At 50.3% G+C, this 17,702-nt stretch overlaps 1 protein-coding gene across 1 annotated transcript; it reads right to left on the bottom strand.

Annotated features, from left to right (window-relative positions):
• Positions 1-2,499: 2,499 nt before the first annotated feature.
• Positions 2,500-16,940, bottom strand: TBC1D20 (TBC1 domain family member 20). Its single transcript, XM_047744432.1, is given in 9 exon segments — positions 2,500-4,566; positions 4,568-4,754; positions 5,022-5,209; positions 6,012-6,153; positions 7,297-7,398; positions 7,546-7,732; positions 9,983-10,063; positions 12,110-12,295; positions 16,732-16,940. Coding segments are annotated over 9 exon segments (1,212 nt in total). The 5' UTR covers positions 16,802-16,940; the 3' UTR covers positions 2,500-4,497.
• Positions 16,941-17,702: the final 762 nt, after the last annotated feature.

Below are 17,702 nucleotides of genomic sequence, written 5' to 3'. Positions count from 1 at the left end.
CTGAAACACAAGACTCAAGAGTAGACCCCAGAGGCATCTGGGTGGCTCAGCTGGTTAAGCCAACTGCCTTTGGCTCAGGTGATGATCTCAGGGTCCTGGGATCGAGCCCCGCATCGGGCTCTCTGCTCAGCGGGGAGCATGTTTCTTTCCTCTCCCTCTGCCTGTCACTCCCCTGCCTGTGCGCTCTCTGTCAAATAAATAAATCTTTAAAAAAAAAAAAAAAAAAAAGACTTGACGCAAGACGCTGGAGAGGAGATGTCTGAGAACATGAGTGCCTTGTGTTCTGCTGGCCTCCCTGTCCTGGGAGGAAGAAAGGGTCAGACAGAGCCCCTGCCTGGGAGGAAACAGAACATGCTAAGGGGAACCTGGCTGCAGGAGAGTGAGATGGGCCCCAGCGGGGGTGGGAGGTGTTCTGTCCCCAGCACCTCCCCCATCCTGCCGAGGGCTGGCCCCTGGGGGCCCGGGCACAAGATCTAAGCAGAGACCGTTCTCTTAATGCAGAGGGGATGAACTGACGAGCCACAGGCTGTAACCAGTCTACCCAGTATTTTAGAAATTTGAATTGGTTGTCAATGATTTTAAATTAAGAGATACTACATAAAGCCTAGATGCCCAGCGTCTCTTGAAAGAGACAACACCTGTTAACCCTGGTCCTCGTTTCCTAGGTCAGGACTGGGCCACAGTCGTGACTGGCTCTCCGGTCACCCAGTCCTCACCCCCAGTACGCCCACGCTGTGGCCTTTCCCGGGGCCTTGTACCATTCCTTGTCCAGTAGCATTAAGAGGTACTAATGGGGTCTGTCTTTCCCCACGGCCGTATCAAAAATGAAGACAAGACAGGCCCCAGGGGCTGTGCAGCTCCACTCACTCGGCCACTGTGCCAGACGAGTCCGAGAGTTTGAGTGTGATGCAGCCAAGCAGAGGGTCAGGAGTACAGATTGGAGGGGTGCAGGGCTCCCAGGCTCTGCCTCCAGCACCAGACCATACACGCCAGTGGCGTGAAGGAGCCAGGACGGGCGGGTTCTCAAGGGCTCCCTATGTTGGATCGGGTGGGGGCACTTCCCTCTCCCAAGGGGTCAGCCCATTTCCAGGAGGCCCCGACTGCTGAAAGCCCCATGCAAACTTACCAGGACAGGCTGGAAACCAAACCCCACGGGCTTTGGGACTGGAGCACCCACATGAGCAAGCAGCCAGAGGTCCCTGCAGACGTGGAGGATAGTCTCCGTCCTGGGGCAGGAGACGGTGAGTGGAAGCCTGCTGCTCCGATGAGAGCAGCTGCTGCTGGCGAGGGTGGCCGTGGAGGTTGGGCTGCCCAGCCCCTGCCGAGCTGAAAGGTCTTCCTCTCGTGTCTGGGGCTGACATGAAAGCCCCCGCACTGCAAAGGCAGGAAGTTGAGGCAAGCCACAACCTCACTGGCTCACGGAGGCTGCTGGGCCAATTCCAAACCCGTCTGTACCTCTGGAGAAGACCACTATGCGAGTAGAGGGCCTTTGTAAGGACAGGGGGAAAAGGCAGCAGGAGACACAGAAGGGTGAGGGTAGTAAGGGGATGAGGGACGCAAGACGGGGAGAAGAGCAAGCCGGCTGAGCTCAGGGCCCATCACCTCTTGGTGGCATTTGGCAAAAGCCTCCGGCCTGTTCGTCCCTGTAGTCCCCACGTAATCCCCTGATGAGCCCGGTGGGCCCCCTGGCGTGGGGCTGACTAGCGCATTTATGGACCAGTAAACGTTCACTGAAATGGAAGTAAAGCCCTCGCACGTGCTTGCACACCTCTGCTCACGAAGGCTGCCGGTGTGGGGAGGGGCCGATCCCCAACTCACAAGGCCAGGAAGTGACACACTAGCCCTCCCGCCACCCCAGCTGTGGTCAGGAGTGTCAGGTCAAGGGGCAGCATGGGGGCTGGCCTGTGGTGGTGGGACAAGGCCTAGAGTTGCGTGATGCCTGTCCAGCTTGGGCGCGCTCCCATCTCTGCTCTGGACCAGGGAAGCATCAATAAACGTCCTAGACAACAAGGATTCATGCCTCCGAGATGGCCCCAGGCTCAAGGTGGATGCCACTTGGTACTGCCCTGGGCTCCCACTGTCCAACGGTTGGCAGTGTTAAGAGGTGTTGGTAGAGTTTGGCTAGAACAGCTCTCAACACCTCCTCTGAGGAGGCAATTACATGTGGAGATAAAGTTGCATTCACATCAGACTTGGATTACGTTCCAAACCAAATGTCCGCTTTTAGAGCCTAAGGCATCTCCAGAAGTATGTGGAAAACAGGCAAGATCCCCCCAGACAAATGTCCCACGCCACCTGTGCTGCTTAACTGGGACCAGTGCCCCCAGGCAGCACCTGGAGTGTGTAGGTCATACCTCTTGCAGGTGAAATAGAAACAGGACTGCAGGTGTTCCCCAAGCTCTCCAGGTAAGTCAAGGCCAACTGAAGTCCCTAGACTCCAGCGCAGTCCCAGGCCAGGAGTGGGAGGTGGGGGAGCACAAGGACGGAAATGTCAGGAGATTGATTAGTAACCACATATGGCTGTTTATTTTATACAGGGCTCTGTACAAAATATTTACAGATATTCTTTACAGAATAGTAAACCACCTGAAGATAAAAGGATAATGCTTTCTTCTCATTGGCAGGGAGAATCCTGATGTCAGCAAAGCTACCAAACAAATGAACCCCCTCCTTACGCTACAACAGAAGCCTGTGCCACTTGCTTTCTGGGATCCGAAGGCTGTGGCCCCGGGAGCCTGATCTCACGCCCCTTCTTCCCTCTTCCCCAACAACCCCTTTACTCTTTACAGACAGGCTCCAGTGCTGGGCAGGAGGTGCAATGCTGCTGTCCATCTGTAAAGGTGATAAGGGGACAAACCTGCTGGGGAAGAAGACTGGGACTCCCTGCTGCATCACCACCTCTAGGTCCTGGAACAACTTCCTCTGTCTTCATGATCCCACCACTGTCTAGAAGAATCCATCCACATTACACTTACCCCAAGTGGGACTCCCGCTACAGAAAATGACCCCTCACTTTAACCTTTGGTATTAAAGTGCTTAGTGTCACTCACGTGACGTGGCGGAGACACCTGCGCTCACAGCTCTGGGCTGCCGGCTGCCCGGCGTACTAAACACCCTCCACTCTGCAGTCTGGAGCTGCTAAGGGAGAGGACTTCTGGCACATTCACTTTAAGAAAACACCTGCCAAGAGAACAGTGCCCAAGAGACAGGAAAATGAAAGTACATGGCTGCTTCATACTCCACACCTCGATTCTTTAAAGCAGCGAAAGGCACTTTTTTTCAAGCCAGCGTTCATCGCACACAAACTTGGTTTCGCTTACAGGAAAAGCTGGCCAGGACTGAATGATCCATCTTGTCCCCTAAGTCCTGGAGAGTCCTCCAGAAGCTTGGGGCAGGGGCTGGCTGGTCTCGGCCTCTTCTGCGCTCTTCAGGATGCAGTGTGTCCCTTCTGGTGGCTGACAAGTCTCCAGTGACATTTCCAACCAGGAAGGAGAGACCAGCAGTTGAGGAGATAAAGTGAATCCCCCCAACGAAGCCAAGGCAGGAGTGAGTGGGAGCCTACTTGGGAGGAGAACAGTGGTCTGAGGAGAAGAGGAAGGAGAGCAGGCCTGGGGGCGCTCTGGAATTGTGGGGCTGGTGACACACAGAAGCTCTAGCTCGAGTGAGATGTTCAACAGTTGAGCAGAAAGGAAACTTCAGGGCCTTAGAAGCTCATCTTGCTGATGAGGACTATTCTTCCTGTGAAGGAACTATCATTTTTAGAGTGAGGGTACCTTACGTGTTGGGCATATGTAATTCTAAAAATAATAATAAAAGTGTCCTTTAAGAGCAACACCATGTGGCTTGTGGGAGAGAAAAGGGAGGAAAAAGAAGGCAGGCAAAACCAGTTTATCTCTGGGCCCTACAAGCTCACATTCCTTCCTGTTTGACTGGGAATGCCCAAGCGATTTCTAGGCTGAAAATAGGTTGGATTTACCTAGTAACCTAGTTCACGTCTGTCTGATTTCTGACCAGCTAATGGAGCTGCTCTCGAGAGGGGCCGACCTTACTCCCGGCTAGCAGCCTCTGTCCCTCGCCTCCAGTCCAAGGCCTAACTCCCTCGGCCCAGCGGCAGACAGAACAGGAGGCACCTGGCGGCCCCACTTACTCACTACAGGGCTGCCAAGAGGGTCCCCAGTAACCAGGCGAGGCGGGCTCCCCAGCAGCTGGCAGCTCCCTTAACCCACAGCACCCCCCTCCCAGAGGCGCTGGTGGGGAGTGTGGGGAGCAAGTGGCGGGGAAGGAGAGGAGTCCCACTGCTGGGCCCCGGGGGCAGCTGCCAGGTGCCAGCAGCCTCTGAACGGAAGGCGGACCAGGGGCAGGTGGTGGGGGGGGCTGGGCAGGAAGAGAAAACCCTTGACAGAAACCCTTTTAATAAAGGAAATGCCACCCCCTCCCAATCCTTCCATGGAAGGGTGAGACCTCAGTTGTCAGAGGAGGACGCGCCCTCCCTGGCCTCTAGGGGAACAGCTGCAGCTGGAACTTCGGGGCCCACTCCAGGGCGCTTTTCACCACAGCCAGGGCGGCCCGCTCCAAGCGCCACCGTCAGCCCCATCACCGCCAGCTTCACAAAGCGGTTGGTCCTCGGTTTGGTCAGGACGTCTTTCGTTCGGTCCTCAGGTCGCAGGAGTCCCCGAAACCGCTGCCGCAGCACCATGTCAGGCCTCTGCTGGGCGGACGCCAGCTCAAAGTCTTTGAAGGTGGAGGCGGCTGTCCTGCAGGGGTGGAGAGACAGAAGAAGGAAATGCTATGAAGGAAGAGAAGGAAAGAACAACAGATCCTTACAGAGGCTGAGGGCAGAGCTGCTGCTGCTCAGAGGCTCTCCTTGACAGAGACCCATGAAGACCAAAGGAGGGATTCCTCGGGCCTGAGCTTAGAGCTCTGGAACTATCCCCTGGCCCTGACCCCGCAGACACCATCCCCCACCACTTCTGCTCATTCACAGACACCCCCAGTTCGGCCAGAGCCTCGGCCCCACTCACTTCTCGGCCTGCTGTTGGGCAGCTGCCTCCCGAGCCAGTTCAGACGGCGGAAACTGAACAAACAGGTCTCCGGCTCTACTGATCAGCGTCTCATAGGGCAGGTCCTGAGGGATCTGGGACAACAAGTGGTGGACCGAGGCCATGTCACAGTCACAATCCAGGACTTCCTGCTCTCGATACAACACGATCTGTGGGGAGCAAGGCCTTGCATCAGAGATCGGGCCACCCACGCACGGCCTTCGCCACTTACAAGTCCTTCTCCTTAAAGAGGAATTTAAATCAGTAAGATGGCAGACTCTTGCATCCAGCTACGAAGGAATAATGTATGCATGCTTTTCCCAGGGGGCTGGCCCTTCCTGCTACAGGCAGACTTCCGCCCCAGGATGTGGAAGGCTGACCAACGAAATGCAGGAGGTTCTTTAAGGAGGAAGAAAAGGAAAGGGATCACAGGGAGACTCCTGGAGCTCCCACACAGCAAAGAATGGTTCAAAGCAGCAGAAAGAACAATCCTGCTCCCCTTTCAAAAGCCCTGAAGGGTGTCCATGCGCTCCCACCTCCGCCCTGACCTCCACGATTCAGGCCGTCCTAAGAACTGGAACCCCACCAAGCCCTGTCAGTGCTCCCCCGTCGTGGCGCACCTCCTCTCTCCCTGGCCTGCAGCCGGCAGTCTCTACTAGTTCCGGGAGAGGTCAAGAGGAACACGGACAATTCGTAACACGCAGGAGCATTTTAAAGGTCCTGAAGAATCATGCAGGAAACAGATCTCTTTAACTTGGTTTAACCAAGTATTTCCCAATCCTATTTTTACACAGGGCCTCATCCTTCCCCATGATGCTCATTCACATTGCACAAAGTGGTGTCTGGGGGCATCAGTCTGGGAAATGCCATCTTTCCCACCTTCCCGTAATCACCAGGTTTCCCTTGAGGGAAAACGATCAAGCTGGAATAGGTGATGGTGAATCTAGGTGTTGGCCTGTGGCCTGTACCTACCACGGCTGCGAAGTAAATGGGCATCAGTGGGTGGCAGGCCAGGAAGAAGTCATATAACCGCACGACGTGCCTGAAGTCAGACAGCACATGCCCGAACCAGGTGATGAGCCAGCTGAGGGCAAAGATGGTTCCCACCTCAGCACTAGGAGCAAGGAAATTCAGATGTTAGATTCCCCGATGGGCTGTCCCTTCCTGCTCCCTGGAGCATCTTTGTCTCCAGTGCTCATGAGAAGGAAGAATTTCGGAAATAGACTTTCTGGAAAATTCAGCCCCCTAGGAATTCAGTATCTTCTCACCAAATACAAAGTCCTCAAAACATACCCACCATCATGACACTAAAACTATGATGGGGTCCTGACTGCCTTATCTCGATGGATGCTTTCCTAATGCCCAACCGATGTCAATTACAGGAAGCAACAGCAGCTGTTTTCACAGAATACCATGGTTTTCTTTCTGAGAAAATCCTATATCCTTTTGGCAGACACCGGCACATATTCTCAGGCTTAAAGACACAACTGTATTAATTGTTACCATGAGATGATTGAAACATCTTAAGACAAAGACATTATTTAAAAAAAGGGGGGAGGGGGAAGTGAGGCATTGGCCAAGGACTAATTTCTAATTACACAAAACAGAAAAAAGAAATCATATGAGATTTGCAAAGAAGCATTTCTTCCCCTTATACCCTGGAGAATAAACCGACAGACGGCCTTGTCCTTCTTGATTCGGGATCTTACAGTAGTATGTCCTTCTCTTGCAGCAATAACCTCAAAGTCCACCTCGGCACACTCACCTCCCTCCACCCCCAGATGTGACCTCCTCAAGGGCTGTGACATCTTGCATATTCCGCTCCCATGAGCACAGTACCGATTAAAGTGCTCCCAGACTTCAGAACTGAATTATCCAGCTCGCTGGCGAACAAAAAGGACAACTTGAAAGAACTTAACACTGGTCAACACGTGACGGCGGTGAGATAGAGCTGGACTTGTGAAGAAGAGACCAGGGCCCGGAGAGAGTCAAATGGGTGTGGGTGCGCGTGTGCACGGATGTACCTAAGTGGAGATGCGTACGGGGGTGCCTGGGTGGCTCAGTCATTAAGCATCTGCCTTTGGCTCAGGTCATGATCCCAGGGTCCTGGGATGCAGCCCTGCATCGGGCTCCCTGCTCAGTGGAAGGCCTGCTTCTCCCTCTCCCACACCCCCCCGCCTGTGTGCACTCTCTCACTGTGTCTCTCTGTCAAATAAATAAAATCCGTAAAAAAAAAAAAGTGGAGACGTGTACATACCTCTGCATGAAGTCATGCAGCTCGGGATTCACCTGGTCAATGATGGGCATCAGATAGTTCAATATATGCTTGGTGTTGTCCATTGTTGGATCCATGAAGTCCCTGGAAGGAGACAATTCGGTGAGCTCGGTCAGATCAAATGCTCAGATCAGGGCCGAGTGGGTAGAACGGGGTTCCCACCACTGGAAACACAGATGAGCAAATGGGCCGAGGACTGAGCCCCAGCCTCGCATCTGCCTGCGCCGGTACCTGAGGTGGTGGGTGGACAGTTTTTCCACCAGGGAGGCCGTCAGCTTCTCGCCCACCACCAGCAGGAACGTGACCACGATGTCGTGGTAGCCCTGGTAGTAGTGCAGCTGGGGGTTGCGCTCCAGGACCAGGAGGATGATGTCGATCAGCTCTTCCTGGAGCCCCTCTCTCTGCTGCTCCGGCATGCCTGCGGCGGGGAGAAGGGAGATGCACCTGAACACCCCGAGCAGCCTGCTACCATGGAGGGGAGGAAGACGGTCAGCAAACGATTCGCCAAGGAGGAGTTATGAACAGCCAGGCAACACATCTAAAACCCCCGCCCCACCAACACTACTCGCATATGGGAAAGAGCCATGGGGGCGGCGGGGTGGGGGGGACCACCGGCGCCCCCTCAGCCCGCTGCCAAGGCTGACAGTGCTGGGCACGAGACCACCTGCCCGTGTGTGCCCCCTCACATGGCACCCTGAAAACAACTCGGGTTCGCCGCTGGGGGTTGCCTATCGGCAGGCACCTGCCCAAGTCTACACATGACATAATCCAAACTGAGGGAAATTCGGTAAAAATAACCAAGCCATAAAACACAGAGGAACTTCTCCAGGATCAAGGAGGCTAACGAGAGGGAATGACTGAATGGGAACTGCTTGCACTCGTATAGCCTTTTCCTTTAAAGGACTTTACAGCAGTGAAGGGTGAGACCTGAATAAAACCTACACGTTAGTAGCAGTGGTTTTCAGTATGTTGCTGATTTATTGTAAGAGCCTTGTTTTTTGGTTCTTTTGTGTTTTTTTAAAAGATTTTATTTATTTATTTGACAGAGAGAGAGATCACAAGTAGGCAGAGAGGCATGCAGAGGGACAGGGGGAAGCAGGCTCCCTGCTGAGCAGAGAGCCCGATGCGGGGCTCGATCGCAGGACCCTGAGATCATGACCTGAGCTGAAGGCAGAGTCTTAACCCACTGAGCCACCCAGGCACCTTTAAGAGCCTTGTTTTTAAGAACAACACCCTGAAATATTTAGGGGTAAAGGGACACCATGTCTGTAACTGATTCTTAAATAGTTCAGGAAAAAAAAAGTGTGTCTGTATGTGTGTGTATGTGTGTGTGTGTGTACAGGAGACAGACAAAGCAATATTACAGCAATACAGCAAATACAGTTAAACGTTAACATATAAGGAAATCTGCATAAAAGGCATCTAGGGAATTATTTGTCCTATTTTTGCAACTTTCCTATGGGTATGAAATTATATAAAAATAAGAAAAGTAAGAGTTGCATGTTTTCCAAACTAAGACTCACAGGAATATATCTTGATCCAAGACATATCTGGAAACCCCTTCTCAAAAAAGCTTCCTCTAAAAGACCCAATTAAAAGAAAATGGAGTTAATGACTACGGTTAGGGAAAGTAACCGAAGTGGTAAGAGAACAAGACTAAACTCTGTTTGAATTTTCAGAGTAAGAGAGGTTAGCTGAGCTCAAAAGAACATGGATGTAGGAAGAATATGAAACCACATGGAAAGTGCAGCCCACACAGCGAACCTCACAGACCAATGTTCCATAAATGGAAGAGGAAGAAAGGGTTCAGAGGAAAAGCAGGTTACCTAGAGGGAAACGAGGGCACCTGCCTGCATGGTCTCATCCAAACCGGCAGGAGAGGGAAAGAGGACTGGGCCATGGGCAGACATTTTTATCAAAAGCAAGCGGGCAGGCTACTGGCTACACAGGAATCACGAGCAGAGGCTCAAGCAAGATTTAAGAGGCAAAGTCCAAGCCAGAGCATGGTTTCAGAAGAGTGAGGCAATGGGTTTAGAGGCTCCTGTCCCCTTTAGCAATCCTCCTTTCTTCATTGACCTCAACAAAGGTGAGGCTGCCAAAGGAAGAGAAATGGATCATAAACATGAGGTCTGTTGCCCAGCTTCCTTCGCTGTGAACATGGAGACAAGAGTGGGTCATGCTCAAGTTTCCCGGAATGGGAAGTGATTTTTTCAGACCCTTAAAATGTGCAGGGAATGGCCTCCCTTCTGGTCCAGGGACCCAACAGAGGCATAGGTAAGATATCCCTATCTGTACATCTAATCAAATGAAGGTATGATACCTCTTAGTGCCCCCTTGTAAACCCATCTGCTCTTTAAGGCCAGGTGATGCACCTAGCAGTCCCTATGGAGTCTCTTCGGTGGCTCTGAAGGGGGGAAAGCCTCTAGGTCTTTCATCCACCACCTCTAGGCCAAGAGAAATCACTCTAAGCCAGGCTTTCAAGGTGGGGGTCTGAACGTGACTGAGCCGGTGAGAGAATGTCTCAGCAGACTGAGAGTACAAAGGGCCCCTGAGGAGGCAGGGGCCCCCTCGAGGTCACACTGTGGGCCCGGATGGAAGCAGCAGCATGAGGACATGTGCAAAGCTGGGACAGCAACTCCCAGGTGGCGGGACTGAGGGCGCTTCTCACCAGGCGGGAAGCGCCGCAAGGAGCGCCTGACGTCCAGCAGCACTTGCTGGTAGTCCTTGCTCACCTGCCGAAGGTCCTTCCCTGTGGGAGAAGAAGGAACATGTTATTGCAGGAATGTCTGGGAAGCCAGATCAGGGACAGAAACGTTCTCGTGTGGCATCAAGGGCCTGGAGGACATCCTTCAGCTTTTTCCTGAAGAGGGCGGGACACCAGGAATCCCCAGCTTAGTTCCTTCCACACAGGTTGTTTCATTCAAGTCACAGCGACCGTAAGAGGAGGGACGTAAGAGGAGGGACGCACACTGTTTGGGGTGAGGCGGAAGGAGCAGGAGAGAAGTCAGGAAGCCAGAGGCCTCTTGGAGGCTGCTCCTGCGTGTCACTGGGGGACTGCTCTGAATTTCAACGTCCACGTGGGTAAAATGGGGCTATTTCCTTCCTATGTACCTCTCAGGTGACTACGCTGATCAAACAAGATCACGAATGCCGAAAGCACAGATCCCCGGGAAACCCGAACATCTGTGCAGCCTGGGGAGCGCTGAGCTGTTCAGGAAGGAGCACTAAGATACACTCACACAAAGAAGAATGTAACCTCTCTTAACCCTGAAATTTAAAAACTGGACACTGCGAATAGGAGCCTGTGCTCGGTGGGGAAGTCCAGGGCAGTGTGAAGTGAGGCTACAGTCTCTAGCTGTTGAAAATGGAACCGGTGTACATTTCCCTCAACCCCAACCCAGTCTTATCTAACAGGTGCACATTTCCAGCACAACCCAAATCCAAAGCTCCCAGAGGAGCCTGCGTAAACACTTCCCCGCATATAGACTTCATCTTCTAAAGATCTGGAAAGTCTGGAATCTGACAGAAGAACATCATCTCAGGGTTTAGAGTGTGAAACGTGGCAACATCTTTTCCTTCCAACTGAAGGCTGACTGCTCTGACGCAGCCGGTTTCCAACAGCCAAACACTTACTGGGCTGCCCAACAGGGCCCTGAGAGCATCAGCAGAGGCTGTGGGACTCGCGTGTAGCACCTGGCACACAACAGGAGCACAACCAGTACCTGCCACACGAATGAAAGCTCCAGCACCTGGATTCTGGCCATACATAGCAGGAAAGCAATCAATGTTTGTTGAGTGAATGAATGACAAAGTGGACTCACTGCTCTCCCATACTTTCTTGGTATTTTGTATTATATTCCAAGGAACTGCTTTCTCATGGGCCTTGCAAACAGTTAAGTAACAGCCTTTCTTTTCTTTTAAAGATTTATGTATTTATTTTAGAGAGAATGTGCACAAGAGCACATGGGGAGGAAGTGCAGAGAAAGAGGGAAAGAGAATCTCAAGCAGACTCCTCATTGAGCACAGAGCCCCACATGGGACTTGATCCCATGACTGCGAGATTGAGACCTGAGCTGAAATCAAGAGTCGAACTCCCAGCTGACTGAGCCAGCCAGGTCCCCTAGTAACAGCTTCTCATATTATTGCAGAACTTTAGAATTCAAAACGATCTTAGTATTTCCCCAATAAAAAAAAGTTTTGTTTTGTTTTGCTTAAGGACCAGAGACATATTCTCTCTCCCCACGAACCAGTGTTTCTCAAAATGAGTTCATCTGCACCATAATTAGCTGGGGAGCTTGTTAAAATACAGGTTTCCTATAACCCACCTCTAAGTGAATATAGAACCTGGAATAATAAACTCCCCTACCTAGCCAATAAAAGCTATCGATCAACCTAATAAAAGCTCATTCCAATTTTTGAAGAAAATTCTACTTATCAGTTTTAGAGTGGGCCCAAACACGTTCTAAATTGCTTTAGGTTTACTCATTTACTGTTAGCTTAAAATGAGTATAAAAATCAAAGATCCTGGAATTCTTTTTTTTTTTAAGATTTTATTTATTCATTTGAGAGAGAGTGAGAGCAAGCGAGAGAGCACAAGCAGGGGGAGTGGCAGGCAGAGGGAGGAGAAGCAGGCTCCCCGCTGAGCAGGGAGTCCAATGTGGGACTCGATCCCAGGACCCCGAGACCACGACTTGAGCCGAAGATAGCCCAACCAACTGAGCCACCCAGGCGCTGCCTGGAATCTTTTATCCTTGTGTCTTAGACAAGTTTCCCTCAGAACCACCCCCACCATTACCTGATATAGGAGGTGGGTCATTGGTATTGACATTGAGGAGCTTGGGCCACACTTTCTGCCTGATCTCATCAGTGAGGAGCCCTCCTTCACTGATAGCCATGCGTCTAAGGGCAGCCACATCGGTGGGGTCACTGTCCAGGGCCTGGTATATCTCTGCCACTTTCTTTTTCTTTTTGGCGTTCAAGTCTGCAAAACAAAGGGGAAAAGGCATCAGGTGCATATTCAGCATGTGTGCATTTTCTGTGCTGGGCTCAACCTCCTTATTTGGTTTGAGGTACAAGTAGGTATTTTTAAAGTTGACCTACAGATCTGTAATTAGTGCATAATGTGCAAAACACTAAGGAGATATGCCATATAAGTAACGAGAAAGGAATTACAATGATAATAAACACTCAGGGAATTCAGGCATATCTGACACTATTAATGTTTTGGAATAGAATAAAATGCTTGTTCTTTCCTAATAACAAACTTCACAGAACAGACATATGTCTTTATATAAAAACTTTTTCCTGTTGTTTATATACATGCCACCAAAATTCAATACTTTTAAAACTCTGTGAGAAAAAATTCTCCAGTTACATGCTAACACAACTGGTAACATCAGAATTACAGAGAGATTTTTTTCTTTTCTTTTTTTTTTTTAAAGGAGACTCCACACCCAATGTGGGGCCTGAACTCATGACCTAGAGATTAAGAAGAGTTGCACGCTCTATCAAACGAGCCAGCCAGACACCCCTACATAGAGATAATTTCAAAAGCAGAATATTGAAGGTTGTATTTGGGTCTCCAGTGCGGCTGGTACTAAGGGCAGCATGTCGTGCACACAGAGCAACTGCTTCTTGGAGATCATGTGAGTTACGGGTGTGCAGAAAGTAATGTTTTAAGCATCTTATGTCCTTATGTGATAGTTTGTGATTTATACACTAATATTTTACTGTGTTTAAACTCCTTTTTAGGAAATTGGCTGAAAGTCTGTGGTTGATGTATGTCCTATGGTAATTTTTCTATCGAAAATAATATGTTAATATGCTTTCACAGTTTATTGTGGTATATCTAATTTTAGGAATAGCAAATGCAATAAAAGTTAAACAAGACAATACCAAAGAGACGTTACAATACCGTGTAGTATAACTGCCCCAAAAAAGGGATGTGTGGACACCAAGAGCTCAAAGAGGCTGCTGGAGGTCAGGCTAACTTGAGAATGCCTTACTGAAGAGTGCAATTTCAAAAGGAAGGGGACATTTCAAGAGGTAGGTGGTGGGGTAGGGAGCAAAAGCTAGACTTGGATCCAAGAAACACAAGGTCCTTTCATCTAACAGGAAACAGACTCATTTGAGAAATACTGATGTAGCTTAAAGAAGGTGCACAATCCAGTTAAGGGGAAGGTAACACTGGCGGGAAGGTTGGGCTTTAGAAGGGTCACTAAGCAGCTTTCCTTAGTAACAGTCTATTCTGAGACAAATTGTTTCCATCACCAAGACACACATTATTAACACCATGAAAGTTGGTACTAATGGTCCTGGTTACCTATGACAGCGGTGACATACAAACCACACAGAGGCATCACTGGCCAGGAGTCACATGCACCCAGAGGTGCAAACAGGAATACAACACAGGTGACTCTTCACCCAGGTAAACCTGCTCTCCTGGCTAGACTGTTACTTTCCCTGGTAACCGAGTAGGGTGACCTCCTGCTCCAGTTTGAGAGATTCTTGGTTTATGTCTATAGTCCTGGCATAATTATCCACAGTAAACCCCTCCTGCTAACAGCACTCTCAGAGAAGTCCCAGTTTGGATGTTAAGTTAAATGGTAACTCTACCTAGAGATCATGAAAAAATCAACTCTCAATTCCCTCTGTTAGCATAGCACCTAACAGGTCTAATGTTTGTTTATAAGATGCATCAAGTTCTTAAAGACTGACCAACTGACTGACTGATTGATTTAGAGTGTGTGCATGGAAGGGGGCGGGGAATGGGCAGAGGAAGAGGGGGAGAGAGAATGTCAAGCAGACTCCTCACTGAGTGGGGAGCCCAATTCGGGGCTTGATCTCACGACCTTAGCCAAAATCCTCTAAAAGTTTTTCCAGGGGCACCTAGGTGGTACAGTCAGTTAAGTGTCCAACTCTTTGTTTCAGGTCAGGTCACGATCTCAGGGTCATGAGACTGAGGCCTGCATCTGGCTCTGGCTCAGTGCGGAGTCTGCTTGAAGAGTCTCTCTCTCTGCCACTCCCCCTCTAAAACAAACAAGTCTTAAAAAAAAAAAAAGAGGGGGCGCCTGGGTGGCTCAGTGGGTTAAGCCGCTGCCTTCGGCTCAGGTCATGATCCCAGGTCCTGGGTTCGAGCCCCACATCGGGCTTTCTGCTCAGCAGGGAGCCTGCTTCCTCCTCTCTCTCTGCCTGCCTCTCTGCTTACTTGTGATTTCTCTCTGTCAAATAAATAAATAAAATCTTTAAAAAAAAAAAAAAAGATTTTTCCATATCAGCAAAATACATATTATCTACACACTTAATAATGAAATCTTATGTGAGAGTACAAAATTCCATACTGATTATTTGGTTTAAGCTTACATATCAAGAAAGCTTTAGAGTCCTTTTTAATTTTTTTTTTTTTTTAATTTTTGAGTAAATTCTACTCCCTTGAATTCCCAACCCTGAGATCAAGAGTTGCATGCTCCACCAACTGAGCCAGTCAGGCACCCAGAGAAAGCTTTACAGTCTTTCAACAGAAGTTACACTGAAACCAACCAATGTTGGCCAAAATCAAAACAATGGAAGACCCAACCAGAGGGGAGAGAGATTCCCTCAAACAGATACCTCCTGTCCCATCCCTTGAACTCGTAATGCTGACACTGGAAACTAACTTAAAATTTTATGTTTGAACTTCATACCTGTACCAGATAAAGACTGTGGGAGAGGAAAGCCTTACCTTACTTGGAGTAAGGTTCCTACTAAAAACAAAATAAAGTAACCTCTGTTTCTGGAAGTCCTAATTAGTTTCAACAAACAGTATCTAAATTAGCAGAGATCCATTAACTACCTGAAACATGAAGACAAGCATGTATTAAGAAAAACTGCTTGGGGCGCCTGGGTGGCTCAGTCAGTTAAGCATCCGACTCTTGATATCAGTTCAGGTCTTGATCTCAGGGTGGTGAGTTCGAGGCCCCTGTTGGGCTCTGTGGAGCCTACTTAAAAACAAAACAAAAAACTGCTTTACCCCAACAATAAAGAAAAATATTCTAGAGAGTAAACCAATCTGATCATAAAGTCTACAAAGGAGGGCTTCCAATATTAGTAACTTTGCCAACAATTCTCCAATATGATTAAAAGCAGAACAAAACTCTCATCTCCAAATTCCTCACAGAGAAGCAAAACCAAGGAAACTGAGTTAAAGTCTCAAACCTAGGCACATTACAACAGGTCACAAAACCCATACTGCTTCGGGCACTATTATGCCATGAGGACAGATGTCATACAAAAACACTAGCAAAGGGTTACAAGGCCAAAGGCCCCAATGAAGTAATATGAGGAGTGAGTAGGAGGAAAGGACGATAACAGAAAATGAGCCCAGACAAACAAGATGTGGACACCAGGTGCTTCACCAAAATGTGGGTTGCATATGTGGCTGGATCTATTATGCGTAACACCCATCAGAGGGCGGAAAATTGGGAAGTCTACCTTAATCTTAGGAGAAAAAGGGATTATTTTCCTCGTACAGAGTAAACATCACTAATTTTAAGTGTCCTGTTTTAGCTGTATGTAACACACATTCAAAAACACTTCACAACCATGATTTCATAGAAATTACTGCTTAGTATGAAACTATAAAAATCTGACAGAATTGTTTTCTTCTACACAATTAAGTAACATTAAAGTAGACGGCATAGGATGGAGATAGAAAGTAGATTAGTGGTTGCCAGGACCTGCAGAGACTGGAGAATGGGGAGTGATGGGGGTTTCTTTTTGGAATTAGTAATGTTCTGGAATCAGACGGTGGCTATGATTGCACAACCCTGTAAACGTGCTAAGAACCAGTGAACTACACGTTTTAAAAGCCTGGATTTTAATGGCAATTAAAAAAGAAATAAGTGGTGCACGTACACTGCGTAATTCAAGCCGGCGACAGATGAATGAAGTTTGGGAAACGTGCCTTACAACTAGGGAGGAGGCACCAGGAGTGTGCAGACGTGGCCGGACAGCTTCGAGTCGGGGGTGGAGGCTCGGCCTCAGTTCTCGGGGAGACCCAATTCTCCCCAGACGTGACGAAGCCGGACCAGATCCCCCGCCCGTCCTTCGCATTGGGGACACGAGTCGGCCAGCAGGATTCCTCTGGTCTCAGCATCCGCTGACTCCAAACTCCAGAATCGCTTCCCTTTTAGACGTAACCCGGCCCATCACCCTTTTCCTCTCCCGGCGTCCCGACCCCGGCCCGCCGCGCTGGGCACAGCCCGCGCGGTCCCTCGGGGCCCCCCAGCCCGCGGCACCCCCAACCCCCAACCCCCGGACGCCGCCTGCGGCCGGGGCCGCTCCTCCGACAGCTGTCTCTAGCCTAACCCCGAAGGGCCGTCCCTGCCCCTCGGGCCATCCCCGAAGGTCGCTCCTTGGCGCCCCCGCAGGCTTCCGTACCTGTCTTCTCCGCTCCGCCGTCCCAGCGGCTGGAGGTGGGGCCGTCGCCCTGCGCACTCCGGAGGGCCATGTCCCGGGGGCCCGGGCTCGGGCCCGAGCCCCGGCTGGTGACAGAGCTGAAGGAAGACGCGGCTATGGCCGCGGGACCCACAGCCGGCTCTGCCGGATAGGGTAGAATCGGTCAGCCCGCGGCGCGCAGGCGCGCAGGCGTCCCCGCGCGGGCCCCGCCCCCGCGCCGGCACGTGACCGGCGGCTGCGCCAGGCGGAAGGCGGTCGCGGGGACACACGCGCAAGCGCTCTAAGAGGCGAGAGAAAGAGCGCGGAGATCGCGCCAGGGAGTTCTATACGAACTGTAGAGCCTGGCAGGCATACTTGAATAAGTGTGTTCAGGATCAGATTTTGCCATTTCTTTTGCTTTTCTTATCTGTAAAATGATACTGATGATGATAAACTTACTGAACTCACAGAATTATTGGGAAAGTTTCTAGAACACTTAGAAGCATATAGTAACTGCCCCACAATTGTGAGCTATTATTTTTTTAAAATATTTTATTTTTTTGACAGACAGAGATCACAAGTAGGCAGAGTGGCAGGCAGAGAGAGAGGAGGAAGCAGGCTCCCCGCTGAGCAGAGAGCCCGATATGGGTGGGGCTCGATCCCAGGACCCTGGGACCATGACCCGAGCCGAAGGCAGAGGCTTTAACCCACTGAGCCACCCAGGCGCCCCTGTGAGCTATTATTTTTGTTTACCAAGGATTTTACCTCCATTTCACCTCCCCACGCGAGCTCCCGTCGTCATACTTGGTGACTTCAGGGTTCAGTAGAACCCTCGCATACAGCTCCGCAGGTTGTGCGCTGCTCAAGGCCAGAAAGTGGGGTTCACATAGATGGTTACGTGAGCTGTACCCTTTCGAAGGGTACAAAACTGACTATTCACCCAAAATGAGCACCTATCTTATCAGGTGCTCTTA

The sequence above is a fragment of the Lutra lutra genome, chromosome 9 (assembly GCF_902655055.1).
Source record: "Lutra lutra chromosome 9, mLutLut1.2, whole genome shotgun sequence".
NCBI lineage: Eukaryota > Metazoa > Chordata > Mammalia > Carnivora > Mustelidae > Lutra > Lutra lutra.
Note: the sequence above shows the minus strand (reverse complement) of the source record. Positions and strands in the feature narration are given on the sequence as shown.